This window comes from Entelurus aequoreus, linkage group LG10 (assembly GCF_033978785.1).
Source record: "Entelurus aequoreus isolate RoL-2023_Sb linkage group LG10, RoL_Eaeq_v1.1, whole genome shotgun sequence".
Taxonomy (NCBI): domain Eukaryota; kingdom Metazoa; phylum Chordata; class Actinopteri; order Syngnathiformes; family Syngnathidae; genus Entelurus; species Entelurus aequoreus.
In genome coordinates this window covers 67586283-67609936 of record NC_084740.1, presented here as the reverse complement: position 1 = coordinate 67609936, position 23654 = coordinate 67586283, and the positions used below count along the sequence as shown (strand labels likewise).

Below are 23654 nucleotides of genomic sequence, written 5' to 3'. Positions count from 1 at the left end.
CGTGTCCTGGCCTCCTACTGTTCGGACGCGCCCTAAACACCTCCCTAGGGAGGCGTCTGGGGGGCAGGCCCGAGCCAACTCATGACAGAACCTTTCGCCCTATCTCCAAGGGAAAGCCTTAAAAACATAAACTTGTATCCGTGATCTTGTCCTTTCTGTCATAATCCAAAGACCATGACCATAGATGAGGATAGGGACGTGAATCGACCGGGAAATTGAGAGCTTTGCCTTCCAGCTTAGCTCCGTTTTCACCACGACGGTCCGGCGCAGAGTCCACACACAATTCACTCTTCCCTCACTGTCTCTGTGGTACTTGAACTGCTCCACTTAAGGCAGGATATCATCCGCAACCTGGCTATGACATTCCGCCCTTTTTCGAGCTAAAACCATGGACCCTAACCCTCATGACAGAACCTATCACCCTATCTCCAAGGGAGAGCCTTAATAACCTAGAAATGTGTACCCGTGATCTTGTCCTTTTGGTCATAGTCCAAAGATCATGACCATAGGTGAGGATAAGGACGTGAATCGACCGGGAAATTGAGAGCTTTGCCTTCCGGCTTAGCTCCTTTTTCACCACGACGGTCCAGCGCAGAGTCCACATGCTGCTGATCTCACAATTCACTCTTCCCTCACTGTCCCTGTGGTGCTTGAACTGCTCCACTTAAGGCAGGATATCATCCGCAACCTGGCGATGACATTCCTCCCTTTTTCGAGCTAAAACCATGGACCCTAATCCCTAACCCTAACCCTCATGACAGAACCTTTCACCCTATCTCCAAGGGAGAGCCTTAATAACCTAGAAATGTGTACCCGTGATCTTGTCCTTTTGGTCATAGTCCAAAGATCATGACCATAGGTGAGGATAGGGACGTGAATCGACCGGGAAATTGACAGCTTTGCCTTCCAGCTTAGCTCCGTTTTCACCACGACGGTCCGGCGCAGAGTCCACACACAATTCACTCTTCCCTCACTGTCTCTGTGGTACTTGAACTGCTCCACTTAAGGCAGGATATCATCCGCAACCTGGCTATGACATTCCGCCCTTTTTCGAGCTAAAACCATGGACCCTAATCCCTAACCCTAACCCTCATGACAGAACCTATCACCCTATCTCCAAGGGAGAGCCTTAAAAACCTAGAAATGTGTACCCGTGATCTTGTCCTTTTGGTCATAGTCCAAAGATCATGACCATAGGTGAGGATAAGGACGTGAATCGACCGGGAAATTGAGAGCTTTGCCTTCCGGCTTAGCTCCTTTTTCACCACGACGGTCCGGCGCGGAGTCCACATGCTGCTGATCTCACAATTCACTCTTCCCTCACTGTCCCTGTGGTACTTGAACTGCTCCACTTAAGGCAGGATATCATCCGCAACCTGGCGATGACATTCCGCCCTTTTTCGAGCTAAAACCATGGACTCTAATCCCTAACCCTAACCCTCATGACAGAACCTTTCACCCTATCTCCAAGGGAGAGCCTTAAAAACCTAGAAATTTGTACCCGTGATCTTGTCCTTTTGGTCATAATCCAAAGACCATGACCATAGGTGAGGATAGGGACGTGAATCGACCGGGAAATTGAGAGCTTTGCCTTCCAGCTTAGCTCCGTTTTCACCACGACGGTCCGGCGCAGAGTCCACACACAATTCACTCTTCCCTCACTGTCCCTGTGGTGCTTGAACTGCTCCACTTAAGGCAGGATATCATCCGCAACCTGGCGATGACATTCCGCCCTTTTTCGAGCTAAAACCATGGACCCTAATCCCTAACCCTAACCCTCATGACAGAACCTATCACCCTATCTCCAAGGGAGAGCCTTAAAAACCTAGAAATTTGTACCCGTGATCTTGTCCTTTTGGTCATAGTCCAAAGATCATGACCATAGGTGAGGATAGGGACGTGAATCGACCGGGAAATTGAGAGCTTTGCCTTCCGGCTTAGCTCCTTTTTCACCACGACGGTTTGGCGCAGAGTCCACATGCTGCTGATCTCACAATTCACTCTTCCCTCACTGTCCCTGTGGTACTTGAACTGCTCCACTTAAGGCAGGATATCATCCGCAACCTGGCGATGACATTCCGCCCTTTTTCGAGCTAAAACCATGGACCCTAATCCCTAACCCTAACCCTCATGACAGAACCTTTCACCCTATCTCCAAGGGAGAGCCTTAAAAACCTAGAAATTTGTACCCGTGATCTTGTCCTTTTGGTCATAATCCAAAGACCATGACCATAGGTGAGGATAGGGACGTGAATCGACCGGGAAATTGAGAGCTTTGCCTTCCAGCTTAGCTCCGTTTTCACCACGACGGTCCGGCGCAGAGTCCACACACAATTCACTCTTCCCTCACTGTCCCTGTGGTGCTTGAACTGCTCCACTTAAGGCAGGATATCATCCGCAACCTGGCGATGACATTCCGCCCTTTTTCGAGCTAAAACCATGGACCCTAATCCCTAACCCTAACCCTCATGACAGAACCTATCACCCTATCTCCAAGGGAGAGCCTTAAAAACCTAGAAATTTGTACCCGTGATCTTGTCCTTTTGGTCATAGTCCAAAGATCATGACCATAGGTGAGGATAGGGACGTGAATCGACCGGGAAATTGAGAGCTTTGCCTTCCGGCTTAGCTCCTTTTTCACCACGACGGTTTGGCGCAGAGTCCACATGCTGCTGATCTCACAATTCACTCTTCCCTCACTGTCCCTGTGGTACTTGAACTGCTCCACTTAAGGCAGGATATCATCCGCAACCTGGCGATGACATTCCGCCCTTTTTCGAGCTAAAACCATGGACCCTAATCCCTAACCCTAACCCTCATGACAGAACCTTTCACCCTATCTCCAAGGGAGAGCCTTAATAACCTAGAAATTTGTACCCGTGATCTTGTCCTTTTGGTCATAGTCCAAAGATCATGACCATAGGTGAGGATAAGGACGTGAATCGACCGGGAAATTGAGAGCTTTGCCTTCCGGCTTAGCTCCTTTTTCACCACGACGGTCCGGCGCAGAGTCCACATCACTGCCGACGCTGCCATGATCCACCTGTCGATCTCACGATCCACTGTTCCCTCACTGGTGAACAAGTCCCTGAGGTACTTGAACTCCTCCACTTAAAGCAGGATCTCATCCGCAACCTGAGATGATATTCCGCCCTTTTTCGAGCGAAAACCATGGACTTGGACTGACAGGTGCTTCACACTCAGCTGTGAACCGATCCAGTGAGAGTTGGAAATGGCAACCAGATGAAGCCAGCAGGACCGCATCATCTAAAAAAAGCAGAGACCTAATCCTGCAGCCACCAATCCGGATCCCCTCAACGCCCAGACTGTGTCTAGAGATTCTGTGTAAAAAGTTATGAACAGAATCGGTGACAAAGGGCAGCCCTTGCGGAGTCGTATCCGACTTACAATGCGAACCACCACAATCAGACAGTCCGAGACCCCATGTTGCTGGAGCACTCCCTACAGTACTTTCCGAGGGACACGGTCGTAGGCCTTTGCCATGTCCGTAAAACACATGTAGACTGGTTGGGCAAACTCCCATGCACCCTCAAGGATCCTGCCGAGAGTATAGAGCTGGTCCACAGTTCCACGACCGGGACAAAAACCACACTGATATTCTTGAATCCGAGGTGCGACTATCCAGCGTAGCCTCCTCTCCAGTACACCTGAATAGACTTTACCGAGAAGGCTGAGGAGTGTGAGGCCGCCATAGTTGGAATACAGCCCACCCAAATCTGACCCAATAACAAAATCTGACCCAACAACGAAAAGCTAACCTAAAATCCAAACCTGACCTAAAAATCAAATCTGACCCAATAACTAAATCTGACCTAAAGACCAAATCTGACCTAAAAACCACATCTGACCCAACAACCACAACTGACCTTGAATCCAAATCTGACCTAAAAACCACATATGACCCAACTACCAAATCTGATCTTGAATCCAAATCTGACCTAAAAACCAAATCTGACCCAATAACCAAATTTGTCCTAAAAAAAACAAATCTGACCCAATAACCAAATTTGACCTAAAAACAAATCTGACCCAAATAAATCTGACCTAAAGACCAAATCTGACCCAACAACCAAATATAACCTAAAAAACAAATCTGACCCAATAACCAAATTTGACCTAAAAACAAATCTGACCCAAATACATCTGACCTAAAGACCAAATCTGACCCAACAACCAAATATAACCTAAAAAACAAATCTGACCCAATAACCAAATTTGACCTAAAAACAAATCTGACCCAAATAAATCTGACCTAAAGACCAAATCTGACCCAACAACCAAATCTAACCTAAAAAACAAATCTGACCCAACAACCAAATCTGACTTTACAACCGAATGCGACCAAAAAAACTAATCTCATCTAAAAAACAAGTCTGACCTAAGAACCAAATCTGACCTAAAACCCAAATCTCACTTAAAAACCAAATCTGACCTAAGAACCGAATGCAACCCCAAAAGTAACAAAATGATTTTCATTTCTAAACTGTAATCCTTTCAGTAATAAACAATAATATTAACATTAATAATTAGCACTATTTGAAATAATAAGCAACAGCATTTGCATTAAAAAACAATATTTTCACAAATAATTTTGTATTAATAAACCATAATATTTGCAAAAAACTAAACAATATTATTTGCATTAAAAACAATAATTTAAGATTATAAATAAATAAATGATAAATGGGTTATACTTGTATAGCGCTTTTCTACCTTCAAGGTACTCAAAGCGCTTTGACACTATTTCCACATTCACCCATTCACACACACATTCACACACTGATGGCGGGAGCTGCCATGCAAGGCGCTAACCAGCAGCCATCAGAGGCAAAGGGTGAAGTGTCTTGCCCAAGGACACAACGGACGTGACTAGGAAGGTAGAAGGTGGGAATTGAACCCCAGTAACCAGCAACACTCCGATTGCTGGCACAGCCACTCTACCAACTTCGCCACGCCTAAAGATTAAAGTACCAATGATTGTCACACACACACTAGATGTGGCGAAATTTGTCCTCTGCATTTGTCCCATCCCCTTGGGGAGCAGTGGGCAGCAGCGGCGCCACGCCCGGGAATCATTTTGGTGATTTAACCCCCAACTCCAACCCTTGATGCTGAGTGCCAAGCAGGGAGGTTATGGGTCCCATTTTTATAGTCTTTAGTATGACTCGGCTGGGATTTGAACTCCAACCTAAATGTTGCAATAATAAACAATAATATTTACAATAATAAACAATATTATTTACAATAATAAACAATAATATTTACAATAATGAACAGTTAAATTTGCACTAATAAACAATAATTTATACAAAATTATATTTACTCAAATAAACAATATGTGCAAAAATAAACAATATTATTTGCAGAAAAGGCAATCTTTTTTCCAAAGATTTAACAATCATATTTGTAATAATATGTATATATAGTATGTTTGTATTAATAAACAGCAATATTGTATTATTACAATATAATATTAGCAAAATATTAACCGTAGTATTTACCTTAACAACAATAATGTTGCAATAATAAACAATAATATTTACGGTAATAAACAATATTATTTGCATCAATAAACACACATATTTGCATTATTAATGAGTACCTTTAATAATAATAATGTTTGCATTATTAACAATAAAATTGCATTAATAAACAGTTATATTGCAATAATGAACAACAATTTGTACAAAAATAAACAATCATATTTGCATCAAAAAACACCAAAATTTGCAAAGTAAATTGTAATATGGGCAAAAATAAACAGTATTATTTGCAAAAAAGACAATCATATTTGCAAAAATGTAACAATTATATTTGTAACAATAATCAATAGTGTTTTTTGCATTAATAAACAATAATATTGTATTAATAATTCATATAATTTGCAAAAACTAAACAATCATATTTGCGTGATTCATAAATATTTGCAATAAAATAACAATATTATTTACATTAATAATATTTGCAATAATTAACAATAATATTTGAATTAATAATTTATACTTGCAATAATAACATTTGTATTAATAACAATAATGTTTAAATAATTAACAATAAACAGTTATATTAAAATAATGAACAGTATGAAAAAAATATATTTACAAAAATAAATGATATATTTAAAAATAAATTATAGTATGTTCAAAAATAAACAGTATTATTTGCAAATCATATTTCCAAAGATTTAACACTGTAATGATAATCAATAGCATGTTTTTGTATTATTAAACAATATTGTATTCATAAATTATAATATTTGCTTTGCAAAAAATTCTAAATATTTGCATTGATGAACAATCATATTTGCAATAAAACAATATTATTTGAATTAAAAATTTATATTTGCAATAAAAATAATATTTTTATGAATAACAATAATATGTTTCAATAATAAACAATAATATTCACAATAATTAACAGTATTATTTGCAATAATGAACAATAATTTGTACAAAAATAAACAGTATTATTTGCGAGAGAGTCAAGCATATTTCCAAAAATCAAACAATCACATTTGTAATAATAAACAATAATATTTACCATAATAAACAATATTTTTTACAATAATAAACAATCATATTTGCTACACTAAACACTAGTTTTTGCAATAATGACCATGATACTGTTTATTATTGTGCACAGGTGGGCGGGACAAACGAGGAGGTCCGATCCTGACGTTCCCGGCAAGAAGCAACCACGACCGAATAAAGCAGGAGGACCTGCGGAGGCTGGTCACGTACCTGTCCACAGTCCCCAGGTGCGCGACAAGCAGGGGCGCCAAATGGCGGCGGGATGAAGCGGGCAGCTTTTGATGCTGGTCCTGGTTGGTGTCGGCCGAATCAAAGCAGCAGATGGAGCCAGTTTAGATTTGCATGGGCATGAAAGCACTCGAGTGTTGGCAGCAGAACCACAGACGGACTCACTTCAAGCCTCTTTAGTCCCAGGGCAGGAACTGACCAGACCACTTGGCACGTTTTCACTTCACGGTCAATGATCCAAATAATGTCTTCATACAAGTGTCTTGCGTCTGGTTCAGTCAGATTTGTGATCCCCTGGGACTCCAAACCTGGGTCGTCGGGCATGAGCGATGAGCGTGCTAGTCACCGAGCTAAAAGCCCGTCAACGTCAAATATTTTGTTAATTGACGGAATGATGCCTGTAAGCATGCTAATGTTAGTATGCGAGCTTTTTTTTTGCTAATTTTGCAAGTATTCACCTCAGCATCAAATATTTTCTTACTCGACCGCACAATACCTCTTAGCATGCTAATATGTATGCTAGCTTTTTTTTTGTGCTAATTTTGCAAGTATTCACCTCAGCGTCAAATATTTTGTTACTCGACGAAACGATACCTCTTAGCATGCTAACGTTACTATGCTAGCTTTTTTTTGGCTAATTTTGCAAGTATACATGTCAGCGTCAAATATTTTATTTGATGGAATGATACCTCTTAGCATGCTAACGTTGGTATGCTAGCTTTTTTTTTGCTAATTTTGCAAGTATACACCTCAGCGTCAGATATTGTATTTGACAGAATGATGCCTTTTTAGCATGCTAACGTTACTATGCTACCTTTTTTTTGGCAAATTTTGCAAGTATACACCTCAGCGTCAAATATTTCGTTACTTGACGGAATGATGCCTAATGTTAGTATGCTAGCTTTTTTTTGTGCTAATTTTGCAAGTATACACCTCAGCAACAAATATTTTTTTACTTAAAGGAACGATACCTCCTAGCATGCTAACGTTACTATGCTAGCTTTTTTTTGGGCTAATTTTGCAAGTATACACCTCAGCGTCAAATATTTTATTTGATGGAATGATACCTCTTAGCATGCTAACGTTACTATGCTACCTTTTTTTGGCTAATATTGCAAGTATACACCTCAGCGTCAAATATTTTGTTACTTGACGGAATGATGCCTGTAAGCATGCTAATGTTAGTATGCTAGCTTTTTATATATTTGTATAATATTTTGTTACTCGACGAAACAATACCTCTTAGCATGCTAACGTTACTATGCTAGCTTTTTTTTTTGTGCTAATTTTGCAAGTATACACCTCAGCAACGAATATTTTTTTACTTAAAGGAACGATACCTCCTAGCATGCTAACATTACTATGCCAGCTTTTTTTTTTGCTAACTTTGCAAGTATTCACCTCAGCGTCAAATATTTTGTTACTCGACCGAACGATGCCTCTTAGCATGTTAATGTGTATGCTAGCTTTTTTTTTTTGCTAATTTAAAAATTATACACCTCAGCGTCAAATATTTTGTTACTCGACGAAATGATACCTCTTAGCATGCTAATGTTACTATGCTAGCTTTTTTTTGGGCTAATTTTGCAAGTATACACCTCAGCGTCAAATATTTTGTTACTTGACGGAATGATGCCTGTAAGCATGCTAATGTTAGGATGCTAGTTTTTTTTTTTGTGCTAATTTTACAAGTATACACCTCAGCAACAAATATTTTTTTACTTAAAGGAACGATACCTCCTAGCATGCTAACGTTACTATGCTAGCTTTTTTTTGGGCTAATTTTGCAAGTATACACCTCAGCGTCAAATATTTTATTTGATGGAGTGATACCTCTTAGCATGCTAACGTTACTATGCTACCTTTTTTTGGCTAATTTTGCAAGTATACACCTCAGCGTCAAATATTTTGTTACTTGACGGAATGATGCCTGTAAGCATGCTAATGTTAGTATGCTAGCTTTTTATATATTTTTATAATATTTTGTTACTCGACGAAACAATACCTCTTAGCATGCTAACGTTACTATGCTAGCTTTTTTTTTTGTGCTAATTTTGCAAGTATACACCTCAGCAACGAATATTTTTTTACTTAAAGGAACGATACCTCCTAGCATGCTAACATTACTATGCCAGCTTTTTTTTTGCTAACTTTGCAAGTATTCCCCTCAGCGTCAAATATTGTGTTACTCGACCGAACGATGCCTCTTAGCATGTTAATGTGTATGCTAGCTTTTTTTTTTTGCTAATTTAAAAATTATACACCTCAGCGTCAAATATTTTGTTACTCGACGAAATGATACCTCTTAGCATGCTAATGTTACTATGCTAGCTTTTTTTTGGCTAATTTTGCAAGTATACACCTCAGCGTCAAATATTTTGTTACTTGACGGAATGATGCCTGTAAGCATGCTAATGTTAGGATGCTAGTTTTTTTTTGTGTGCTAATTTTACAAGTATACACCTCAGCAACAAATATTTTTTTACTTAAAGGAACGATACCTCCTAGCATGCTAACGTTACTATGATTAGCTTTTTTTTGTGCTAATTTTGCAAGTATACACCTCAGCAACGAATATTTTTTTACTTAAAGGAACGATACCTCCTAGCATGCTAACATTACTATGCCAGCTTTTTTTTTTGCTAACTTTGCAAGTATTCACCTCAGCGTCAAATATTTTGTTACTCGACCGAACGATACCTCTTAGCATGTTAATATGTATGCTAGCTTTTTTTTTTTTGCTAATTTAAAAATTATACACCTCAGCGTCAAATATTTTGTTACTCGACGAAATGATACCTCTTAGCATGCTAATGTTACTATGCTAGCTTTTTTTTTGGCTAATTTTGCAAGTATACACCTCAGCGTCAAATATTTTGTTACTTGACGGAATGATGCCTGTAAGCATGCTAATGTTAGGATGCTAGTTTTTTTTTTTGTGCTAATTTTACAAGTATACACCTCAGCAACAAATATTTTTTTACTTAAAGGAACGATACCTCCTAGCATGCTAACGTTACTATGCTTAGCTTTTTTTTGGGCTAATTTTGCAAGTATACACCTCAGCAACGAATATTTTTTTACTTAAAGGAACGATACCTCCTAGCATGCTAACATTACTATGCCAGCTTTTTTTTTTGCTAACTTTGCAAGTATTCACCTCAGCGTCAAATATTTTGTTACTCGACCGAACGATGCCTCTTAGCATGTTAATGTGTATGCTAGCTTTTTTTTTTTGCTAATTTAAAAATTATACACCTCAGCGTCAAATATTTTGTTACTCGACGAAATGATACCTCTTAGCATGCTAATGTTACTATGCTAGCTTTTTTTTTGGCTAATTTTGCAAGTATACACCTCATCGTCAAATATTTTGTTACTTGACGGAATGATGCCTGTAAGCATGCTAATGTTAGTATGCTAGCTTTTTTTTTTGTGCTAATTTTGCAAGTATTCACCTCAGCAACAAATATTTTTTTACTTAAAGGAACGATGCCTCCTAGCATGCTAACGTTACTATGCTAGCTTTTTTTTGGGCTAATTTTGCAAGTATACACCTCAGCGTCAAATATTTTATTTGATGGAATGATACCTCTTAGCATGCTAACGTTACTATGCTACCTTTTTTTGGCTAATTTTGCAAGTATACACCTCAGCGTCAAATATTTTGTTACTTGACGGAATGATGCCTGTAAGTATGCTAGCTTTTTATATATTTTTATAATATTTTGTTACTCGACGAAACGATACCTCTCAGCATGCTAACGTTACTATGCTAGCTTTTTTTTGTGTGCTAATTTTGCAAGTATACACCTCAGCAACGAATATTTTTTTACTTAAAGGAACGATACCTCCTAGCATGCTAACATTACTATGCCAGCTTTTTTTTTTGCTAACTTTGCAAGTATTCACCTCAGCGTCAAATATTTTGTTACTCGACCGAACGATACCTCTTAGCATGTTAATGTGTATGCCAGCTTTTTTTTTTTGCTAATTTAAAAATTATACACCTCAGCGTCAAATATTTTGTTACTCGACGAAATGATACCTCTTAGCATGCTAATGTTACTATGCTAGCTTTTTTTTTGGCAAATTTTGCAAGTATACACCTCAGCGTCAAATATTTTGTTACTTGACGGAATGATGCCTGTAAGCATGCTAATGTTAGTATGCTAGCTTTTTTTTTTGTGCTAATTTTGCAAGTATTCACCTCAGCAACAAATATTTTTTTACTTAAAGGAACGATACCTCCTAGCATGCTAACGTTACTATGCTTAGCTTTTTTTTGGGCTAATTTTGCAAGTATACACCTCAGCGTCAAATATTTTGTTACTTGACGGAATGATGCCTGTAAGCATGCTAATGTTAGTATGCTAGCTTTTTATATATTTTTATAATATTTTGTTACTCGACGAAACAATACCTCTTAGCATGCTAACGTTACTATGCTAGCTTTTTTTTTTGTGCTAATTTTGCAAGTATACACCTCAGCAACAAATATTTTTTTACTTAAAGAAACGATGCCTCCTAGCATGCTAACGTTACTATGCTTAGCTTTTTTTTGGGCTAATTTTGCCAGTATACACCTCAGCGTCAAATATTTTATTTGATGGAATGATACCTCTTAGCATGCTAACGTTACTATGCTACCTTTTTTTTGGCTAATTTTGCAAGTATACACCTCAGCGTCAATATTTTGTTACTTGACGGAATGATGCCTGTAAGTATGCTAGCTTTTTATATATTTTTATAATATTTTGTTACTCGACGAAACAATACCTCTTAGCATGCTAACGTTACTATGCTAGCTTTTTTTTTTGTGCTAATTTTGCAAGTATACACCTCAGCAACGAATATTTTTTTACTTAAAGGAACGATACCTCCTAGCATGCTAACATTACTATGCCAGCTTTTTTTTTGGCTAACTTTGCAAGTATTCACCTCAGCGTCAAATATTTTGTTACTCGACCGAACGATACCTCTTAGCATGTTAATATGTATGCTAGCTTTTTTTTTTTTGCTAATTTAAAAATTATACACCTCAGCGTCAAATATTTTGTTACTCGACGAAATGATACCTCTTAGCATGCTAATGTTACTATGCTAGCTTTTTTTTTGGCTAATTTTGCAAGTATACACCTCATCGTCAAATATTTTGTTACTTGACGGAATGATGCCTGTAAGCATGCTAATATTAGGATGCTAGCTTTTTTTTTTGTGCTAATTTTGCAAGTATTCACCTCAGCAACAAATATTTTTTTACTTAAAGAAACGATACCTCCTAGCATGCTAACGTTACTATGCTAGCTTTTTTGGGGGCTAATTTTGCAAGTATACACCTCAGCGTCAAATATTTTATTTGATGCAATGATACGTCTTAGCATGCTAACGTTACTATGCTACCTTTTTTTGGCTAATTTTGCAAGTATACACCTCAGCGTCAAATATTTTGTTACTTGACGGAATGATGCCTGTAAGTATGCTAGCTTTTTATATATTAAACGTTACTATGCTAGCTTTTTTTTTTGCTAATTTTGCAAGTATACACCTCAGCAACAAATATTTTTTTACTTAAAGGAACAATACCTTCTAGCATGCTAACATTACTATGCTACCTTTTTTTTGCTAATTTTGCAAGTATTCACCTCAGTATCAAATTATTTGTTACTCCACCGAACGATACCTCTTAGCATGCTAATTTGTTCGCTAGCTTTTTTTTTGCTAATTTAAAAAGTATACACCTCAGCGTCAAATATTTTGTTACCCGACGAAACGATACCTCTTAGCATGCTAACGTTACTATGCTAGCTTTTTTTTTGGGCTAATTTTGCAAGTATACATGTCAGCGTCAAATATTTTATTTGATGGAATGATACCTCTTAGCATGCTAACGTTGGTATGCTAGCTTTTTTTTTGCTAATTTTGCAAGTATACACCTCAGCGTCAGATATTGTATTTGACGGAATGATGCCTTTTTAGCATGCTAACGTTACTATGCTACCTTTTTTTTGGCAAATTTTGCAAGTATACACCTCAGCGTCAAATATTTCGTTACTTGACGGAATGATGCCTAATGTTAGTATGTTAGCTTTTTTTTTGGTGCTAATTTTGCAAGTATACACCTCAGCATCAAATATTTTATTTGATGGAATGATACCTCTTAGCATGCTAACGTTACTATGCTACCTTTTTTTGGCTAATTTTGCAAGTATACACCTCAGCGTCAAATATTTTATTTGATGGAATGATACCTCTTAGCATGCTAACGTTACTATGCTACCTTTTTTTGGCTAATTTTGCAAGTATACACCTCAGCGTCAAATATTTTGTTACTTGACGGAATGATGCCTGTAAGCATGCTAATGTTAGTATGCTAGCTTTTTATATATTTGTATAATATTTTGTTACTCGACGAAACAATACCTCTTAGCATGCTAACGTTACTATGCTAGCTTTTTTTTTTGTGCTAATTTTGCAAGTATACACTTCAGCAACGAATATTTTTTTACTTAAAGGAACGATACCTCCTAGCATGCTAACATTACTATGCCAGCTTTTTTTTTTGCTAACTTTGCAAGTATTCACCTCAGCGTCAAATATTTTGTTACTCGACCGAACGATACCTCTTAGCATGTTAATGTGTATGCTAGCTTTTTTTTTTTGCTAATTTAAAAATGATACACCTCAGCGTCAAATATTTTGTTACTCGACGAAATGATGCCTGTAAGCATGCTAATGTTAGTATGCTAGCTTTTTTTTTTGTGCTAATTTTGCAAGTATTCACCTCAGCAACAAATATTTTTTTACTTAAAGAAACGATACCTCCTAGCATGCTAACGTTACTATGCTTAGCTTTTTTTTGGGCTAATTTTGCAAGTATACACCTCAGCGTCAAATATTTTATTTGATGGAATGATACCTCTTAGCATGCTAACGTTACTATGCTACCTTTTTTTGGCTAATTTTGCAAGTATACACCTCAGCGTCAAATATTTTATTTGATGGAATGATACCTCTTAGCATGCTAACGTTACTATGCTACCTTTTTTTGGCTAATTTTGCAAGTATACACCTCAGCGTCAAATATTTTGTTACTTGACGGAATGATGCCTGTAAGCATGCTAATGTTAGTATGCTAGCTTTTTATATATTTGTATAATATTTTGTTACTCGACGAAACAATACCTCTTAGCATGCTAACGTTACTATGCTAGCTTTTTTTTTTGTGCTAATTTTGCAAGTATACACCTCAGCAACGAATATTTTTTTACTTAAAGGAACGATACCTCCTGTAGTATGCTAGCTTTTTATATATTTGTATAATATTTTGTTACTCGACGAAACAATACCTCTTAGCATGCTAACATTACTATGCCAGCTTTTTTTTTTGCTAACTTTGCAAGTATTCACCTCAGCGTCAAATATTTTGTTACTCGACCGAACGATACCTCTTAGCATGTTAATGTGTATGCTAGCTTTTTTTTTTTGCTAATTTAAAAATTATACACCTCAGCGTCAAATATTTTGTTACTCGACCGAACGATACCTCTTAGCATGCTAATGTTACTATGCTAGCTTTTTTTTTGGCTAATTTTGCAAGTATACACCTCAGCGTCAAATATTTTGTTACTTGACGGAATGATGCCTGTAAGCATGCTAATGTTAGTAGGCTAGCTTTTTTTTTTGTGCTAATTTTGCAAGTATACACCTCAGCAACAAATATTTTTTTACTTAAAGGAACGATACCTCCTAGCATGCTAACGTTACTATGCTAGCTTTTTTTTGGGCTAATTTTGCAAGTATACACCTCAGCGTCAAATATTTTATTTGATGGAATGATACCTCTTAGCATGCTAACGTTACTATGCTACCTTTTTTTGGCTAATTTTGCAAGTATACACCTCAGCGTCAAATATTTTGTTACTTGACGGAATGATGCCTGTAAGTATGCTAGCTTTTTATATATTTTTATAATATTTTGTTACTCGACGAAACGATACCTCTTAGCATGCTAACGTTACTATGCTAGCTTTTTTTTGGGCTAATTTTGCAAGTATACACCTCAGCGTCAAATATTTTATTTGATGGAATGATACCTCTTAGCATGCTAACGTTACTATGCTACCTTTTTTTGGCTAATTTTGCAAGTATACACCTCAGCGTCAATATTTTGTTACTTGACGGAATGATGCCTGTAAGTATGCTAGCTTTTTATATATTTTTATAATATTTTGTTACTCGACGAAACAATACCTCTTAGCATGCTAACGTTACTATGCTAGCTTTTTTTTGTGTGCTAATTTTGCAAGTATACACCTCAGCAACGAATATTTTTTTACTTAAAGGAACGATACCTCCTTGCATGCTAACATTACTATGCCAGCTTTTTTTTGCTGACCTTTGCTCCTGCAGGCGCGCTGATCACACTCTCCCTCCACAACCGCATTTGCTAGCTCTTTGCAAAAAGAATAGATATTGTTCGGGTTTTGAGGGTGAACACGCATCCTTTGATTTTGTCAGTCTGTGGTTCTCCGTGGATCCCCGGTTCTAGAAGCTAACACGTTCTTGTGCTGTGTGCAGCGAGGATGTGTGCAAGCGAGGCTTCACCGTCATCATCGACATGCGCGGCTCCAAGTGGGAGTTGATCAAACCTCTCCTGAAGACCCTGCAGGAGTTCTTCCCGGCGGAGATCTGCGTGGCGCTCATCATTAAACCCGACAACTTCTGGCAGAAGCAGAAGACCAACTTTGGCAGCGCCAAGTTCTCCTTCGAGGTGGGCGTGCGTGCTTGCGTATCTCCACTATCTCCAGCTGACATGTTCCTGGGTCCCACCAGACCAGCATGGTGTCAGTAGAAGGTCTGGCCAAGCTGGTGGATCCCTCACAGCTGACGGACGACTTCGAGGGCTCCTTGGACTACAACCATGAGGAGTGGATGGACCTCCGAGTCTCCCTGGAGGAGTTCATGTCCAACGCTGTTCACCTGCTGTCCAGGCTGGAGGACCTGCAGGTGACACCATTAATGGATGAATGGGTGAAGCAGAAGATGACCTGATTTATGGGCTGATTGATACATGGATGGACTGATTATTGGATGACTTCATGGATGAATTGACTAGATGAATGAATGAATTGACAAATATATTGGTAAATCAAAGCCATCACATTTTTTGTTAATCCACAAACTCATTCATTCATCAGCAGTTGCTACATGCATTTTCCCAAATATTAATCCGTTCATCAATCAGGCCTTCTACTAATTGATGAAGATGAGTTTGAATAAATGGATGAACAATTATATCGCTGGCTGGTTGGATTAATTGGTGAATGGATGCATGAAATAATGAATGAATGAATCCAGCAATGGTTGGAAGGATGAATTCCAGGATGAATCCAACAGTAGCTGAAAGGATGAACTGATGGATGAATTGCACCATAGTTGGAAGGATGAACGGATGCTTTTTTAATGGATGAATCCAATAGTGGATGGAAGGATGAATGTTTTAATAGATGAATCCGACTTTAGTTGGAATAAAGAATGGATGGATGACTTTGTGGATGAATCACACAATGATTGTAAAGATGTTTTAATGGATTAGTCCAAAAATGGTTGGAGGAATGAATGACTGAATGTTAATATGAATGAATCCAACAATGGTTGGAAGGATGAATGACTGAATGTTAATATGAATGAATCCAACAATGGATGGAAGGATGAGTGAATGGATGCATGTTTTGATAGATGGATCTCATAATGGATGGAAGGATGAATGGATAAATGACTTGATGTATTAATCTAACAATGGATGGATGAATGACTTGATGTACGAATCCAACAATGGATGGAATGATACATTGATGAATGACTTGATGTATGAATCCAACAATGGATAGAAGGATGAATGACTTGATGTATTAATCTAACAATGGATGGATGAATGACTTGATGTACGAATCCAACAATGGATGGAATGATACATTGATGAATGGCTTGATGTATGAATCCAACAATGGATAGAAGGATGAATGGCTTGATGTATTAATCTAACAATGGATGGATGAATGACTTCATGTACGAATCCAACAATGGATGGAATGATACATTGATGAATGGCTTGATGTATTAATCTAACAATGGATGGATGAATGACTTGATGTACGAATCCAACAATGGATGGAATGATACATTGATGAATGACTTGATGTATGAATCCAACAATGGATAGAAGGATGAATGACTTGATGTATTAATCTAACAATGGATGGATGAATTACTTCATGTATTAATCCAACAATGGATGGATGAATGACTTGATGTATTAATCCAACAATGGATGGATGAATGACTTGATGTATGAATCCAACAATGGATAGAAGGATGAATGACTTGATGTATGAATCCAACAATGGATGGCAGGATGAATGGATGGATTCATGTTTTAATAGATTAATTTCGCAATGGATGGAAGAATGAATAGATGAATGCATTGATGTAGTAATCCAACAATGGATGGATGGATTCATGTTTTAATAAAATAATTACACAATAGATGGAAACATGCACAGATGAATGACTTGATGTATGAATCCAACAATGGATGAAGGATGAATTGATGAATGACTTGATGTATGACCCCAACAAGGGTTGGAAGGATGAATGGATGAATGATTTGATGGATGAATGAATCTAACAAAGGTTGGATGAATGCCTTGATGTATGAATCCAACAATGGATGGAAGGATGAATGACTTGATGTATGACTCCAACAATGGTTGGAAGGATGAATGGATGAATGACTTGATGTATGAATCCAACAATGGATGGCAGGATGAATGGATGGATTCATGTTTTAATAGATTAATTTCGCAATGGATGGAAGAATGAATAGATTAATGCATTGATGTAGTAATCCAACAATGGATGGATGGATTGATGTTTTAATAAAATATTTACACAATAGATGGAAAATTGCACAGATGAATGACTTGATGTATGAATCCAACAATGGATGAAAGATGAATTGATGAATGACTTGATGTATGACTCTAACAAAGGATGGATGAATGAATCTAACACAGGATGGATGAATGACTTAAAGTATGTATCCAACAATGGATGGATGAATGACTTAAAGTATGTATCCAACAATGGATGGATGAATGACTTGATGTATGAATACAACAATGGTTGGATGAATACAACAATGGAGGGAAGGATGAATGGATGAATGACTTGATGTATGAATCCAACAATGGATGGAAGAATGAATGGATGAATGACTTGATGTATGAATCCAATAGTGGATTGAAGGATGAATGGGTGAATGACTTGATGTATGAATCCAACAATGATGGAAGGATGAATGACTTGAAGCATGAATCCAACAGTGGATGAATGGATGAATGACTTGATGTATGAATCCAACAGTGGATGGAAGGATGAATGGATGAATGACTTGATGCATTAATCCAACAATGGATGGAAGGATGAATGAATGAATGACTTGATGTTTGAATCCAACAGTGGAAGGATGAATGACTTGATGTATGAATCCAACAATGGATGAAAGGTGAATTGATGAATTACTTGATGTATGAATCCAACAAGGGTTGGAAGAATGAATGATTTGATGTATGAATCTAACAAAGGATGGATGAATGACTTGATGTATGAATCCAACAATGGATGGATGAATGACTTGATGTATGAATCCAACAATGGATGGATGAATGACTTGATGTATGAATCCAACAATGGATGGATGAATGACTTGATGTATGAATCCAACAATGGTTGGATGAATCCAACAATGGATGGAAGGATGAATGACTTGATGTATGAATCCAATGGTGGATGGAAGGATGAATGGATGAATGACTTGATGTATGAATCCAATAGTGGATGGAAGGATGAATGTATAAATCCAACAGTGGATGGAAGGATGAATGTATACATCCAACAGTGGATGGAAGGATGAATGGATGAATGACTAGATGTATTAATCCAACAATGGATGGAAGGATGAATGGATGAATGACTTGATGTATGAATCCAACAGTGGATGGATGAATGAGTTGATGTATGAATCCAACAATAGATGGAAGGATGAATGAGTTGATGTATGAATCCAACAGTGGATGGAAGGATGAATGGATGAATGACTTGATGTATTAATCCAACAATGGATGGAAGGATGAATGTATGAATGACTTGATGTTTGAATCCAACAATGGATGGTAGGATCAATGGATGAATGACTTGATGTATGAATCCAACAATGGATGGAATGATGAATGGATGAATGTCTTGATGTTTGAATCCAACAGTGGATGGAAGGATGAATGACTTGATGTGTAATGAATGACTTGATGTATGAATCCAACAATGGATGGAAGGATGACTGACTTGATGTGTAAAGTATGAATCCAAGGCTGAAAGGATGAATAATGAAAGGATGAATGAGGTGTTTGACTACAGCAGTTGTATTATTTGCTGCTTGGATTAAACATGTGTTGTTTGGTGTGGCAGGAACTTCTGTCCAAGAAGGACTTCCCGTCTGACGTTGAAGGATCTCGGGGGCTGATAGAAGAACACACTCAGCTGAAGAAGAAGGTGAGGACCATCTGGAGGTGAAGAATGATGGCTTGGTCTTCAGAGATGAGACCAGCTGGTGTGCAGAGTGGCTCAGCTGTCAGCTGTCAGCGTGATGTCTCCTGTTCCTGCTGAAGGTGCTGAAGGCTCCAGTGGAGGAGCTGGACCGGGAAGGCCAGCGCCTGCTGCAGTGCATCCGATGCAGCGACGGCTACTCGGGGAGGAGCTCCATCTCCGGCGCCGCTGACTTCCAGAGTCTGGTGCCCAAGGTAAGGGAGAGCTTGGGAGCAGAGACTAGAGACAGAGCAGCTAAGCTAAGCGGGGTATCTTCTCAGGTGGCCAGTCTGCTGGACAAGCTGCACTCCACCAGGCAACATCTCCACCAGACCTGGCACGTCAGGAAGCTGAAGCTGGACCAGTGCTTCCAGCTGCGCCTCTTTGAGCAGGACGCAGAGAAGGTGAGCGGCGTCCATCCAAATATCTTTGCGGCGATAAAGTGCCCGCTGTCATGTGACCTAAAGGAGAACATTCGCGCTATGGTCATGTGACGCTACGCCGTTAGCTGCAGCTTCCATTCATCATCTTGTCCAACATCTCCTCTGTGAAGGAAAGTATGAAGGTGGAGCTGCAACCAATCAGACAATGTTGCCTTCACTGACACACACATACTGTCTGACACTTGTGTTGCCTTCACTGACACACATACTATCTGACACACGTGTTGCCTTCACTGACACACACATACTGTCTGACACTTGTGTTGCCTTCACTGACACACATACAATCTGACACACGTGTTGCCTTCACTGACACACACATACAATCTGATACACATGTTGCCTTCACTGACACACACGTACAATCAGACGATATTGCCTTCACTGACACACACATACAATCTGACACACGTGTTGCCTTCACTGACACACACATACAATCTGACACACGTGTTGCCTTCACTGACACACACATACTGTCTGACACTTGTGTTGCCTTCACTGACACACATACAATCTGACACACGTGTTGCCTTCACTGACACACACATACAATCTGACACACGTGTTGCCTTCACTGACACACACATACTGTCTGACACTTGTGTTGCCTTCACTGACACACATACAATCTGACACACGTGTTGCCTTCACTGACACACACATACAATCTGACACACGTGTTGCCTTCACTGACACACACATACAATCAGACAATGTTGCCTTCACTGACACACACATACAATATGACACACGTCTTGCCTTCACTGACACACACATACAATCAGACAATGTTGCCTTCACTGACACACACATACAATATGACACACGTCTTGCCTTCACTGACACACACATACAATCTGACACACACACACACAATCTGAAACACATGTTGCTTTCACTGACACACACATACAATATGACACACGTCTTGCCTTCACTGACACACACATACAATCAGACAATGTTGCCTTCACTGACACACACATACAATATGACACACGTCTTGCCTTCACTGACACACACATACAATCAGACAATGTTGCCTTCACTGACACACACATACAATATGACACACGTCTTGCCTTCACTGACACACACATACAATCTGACACACACACACACAATCTGAAACACATGTTGCTTTCACTGACACACACATACAATATGACACACGTCTTGCCTTCACTGACACACACATACAATCAGACAATGTTGCCTTCACTGACACACACATACAATATGACACACGTCTTGCCTTCACTGACACACACATACAATCTGACACACACACACACAATCTGACACACGTGTTGCCTTCACTGACACACACATACAATCAGACAATGTTGCCTTCACTGACACACACATACAATCTGACACACGTGTTGCCTTCACTGACACACACATACAATCTGACACACGTGTTGCCTTCACTGACACACACATACAATCAGACAATGTTGCCTTCACTGACACACACATACAATCTGACACACGTGTTGCCTTCACTGACACACGCATACAATCAGACAATGTTGCCTTCACTGACACACACATACAATCTGACACACGTGTTGCCTTCACTGACACACACATACAATCAGACAATGTTGCCTTCACTGACACACACATACAATCTGACACACGTGTTGCCTTCACTGACACACACATACAATCAGACAATGTTGCCTTCACTGACACACACATACAATATGACACAGGTCTTGCCTTCACTGACACACACATACAATCTGACACACACGCACACAATCTGAAACACATGTTGCTTTCACTGACACACACATACAATCTGACAGACATGTTGCCTTCACTAACACACACATACAATCTGACACTCGTGTTGCCTTCACTGACACACACATACAATCTGACACAAGTCTTGCCTTCACTGACACACACATACTGTCTGACACACAAGTTGCCTTCACTGACACACACACACAAACTGACACACGCCTTGCCTTCACTGACATCCAAACTGACACACGTGTTGCATTCACTGACATACAAACTGACACACACTTGTGTTGCCTTCACAGACATACACACAGAATCTGATAGACGTGTTGTCTTTACTGACACACACACAAACTGACACATGTTGCCTTTACTTACACACAAACCGACATGTGTTGCCTTCGATGACACACACGCACAAACTAACACAGGTGTTGCATTCGCTGACACATACAAACTGACACACATGTTGCATTCACTTACACAAATACAGACTGCCCCTCGTGTTGCCTTCACTGACACACAAACTGACATAGGTGTTGCCTTCACTGACACACACAAACAAACTGACACACTTGTTGACTTCCCTGACTTACACAAACAAACTGACACACGTGTTGCCTTCACTGACACACACATACAAATTGACACATGTGTTGCCTTCACTGACACACACAAACAAAATGACACGTGTGTTGCCTTCACTGACACACACAAACAAAATGACACGTGTTGCCTTCACTGACATACACAAACTGACACACGTGTTGTCTTCACTGACACACACAAACAAACTGACACACGTGTTGCCTTCAGTGACATACACAAACAAACTGACACACGTGTTGCCTTCACTGACACACACAAACTGACACGTGTTGCCTTCACTGACATTAACAAACAAACTGACACACGTGTTGCGTTCACTGACACACGCAAACAAACTGACACACGTGTTGCCTTCACTGACACACACAAACAAACTGACACATGTGTTTCCTTCACTGACACACACATACAAATTGACACATGTGTTGCCTTCACTGACACACACAAACAAAATGACACGTGTGTTGCCTTCACTGACACACACAAACAAAATGACATGTGTTGCCTTCACTGACATACACAAACTGACACACGTGTTGTCTTCACTGACACACACAAACAAACTGACACACGTGTTGCCTTCAGTGACATACACAAACAAACTGACACACGTGTTGCCTTCACTGACACACACAAACTGACACGTGTTGCCTTCACTGACATTAACAAACAAACTGACACACGTGTTGCGTTCACTGACACACGCAAACAAACTGACACACGTGTTGCCTTCACTGACATTGACAAACAAACTGACACACGTGTTGCCTTCACTGACACACACAAACTGACACGTGTTGCCTTCAGTCACATACACATTCAAACTGACACACGTGTTGCCTTCACTGACACACACATACAATCTGAAATATGTGTTGCCTTCACTGACATTCAAACCGACACGTGTGTCGCCTTCACTGAAACACACATACAATCTGACACGTTACCTTCACTGACACACAAACTGAACCCCGCGTTGCCTTCACTGACACACACATGCAATCTGACACATGTGTTGCCTTCACTGACAAACACAAAAAACTGACACACGTGTTTCCTTCACTGACACACACAAACAAACTGACACGTGTTTCCTTCACTGACACACACAAACAAACTGACACGTGTTGCCTTCACTGACATACACATACAAATTCACACACGTGTTGCCTTCACTGACACACACAAACTGACACGTGTTGCCTTCACTGACATTAACAAACAAACTGACACACGTGTTGCGTTCACTGACACACGCAAACAAACTGACACACGTGTTGCCTTCACTGACATTGACAAACAAACTGACACACGTGTTGCCTTCACTGACACACACAAACTGACACGTGTTGCCTTCAGTCACATACACATTCAAACTGACACACGTGTTGCCTTCACTGACACACACATACAATCT

At 39.1% G+C, this 23654-nt stretch overlaps 1 protein-coding gene across 1 annotated transcript in view; it reads left to right on the top strand.

The window, feature by feature from the left end:
- Nucleotides 1–23654, top strand: part of kalrna (kalirin RhoGEF kinase a) — a 282218-nt gene that overhangs the window by 76392 nt on the left and 182172 nt on the right. The window contains exons 5-10 of the mRNA XM_062061506.1: nt 6664–6778; nt 15360–15552; nt 15615–15788; nt 19308–19391; nt 19508–19639; nt 19706–19828. Of these exons, the coding sequence (XP_061917490.1) occupies nt 6664–6778; nt 15360–15552; nt 15615–15788; nt 19308–19391; nt 19508–19639; nt 19706–19828 (821 nt within the window). The remainder of the gene's footprint in view (nt 1–6663; nt 6779–15359; nt 15553–15614; nt 15789–19307; nt 19392–19507; nt 19640–19705; nt 19829–23654) is intronic.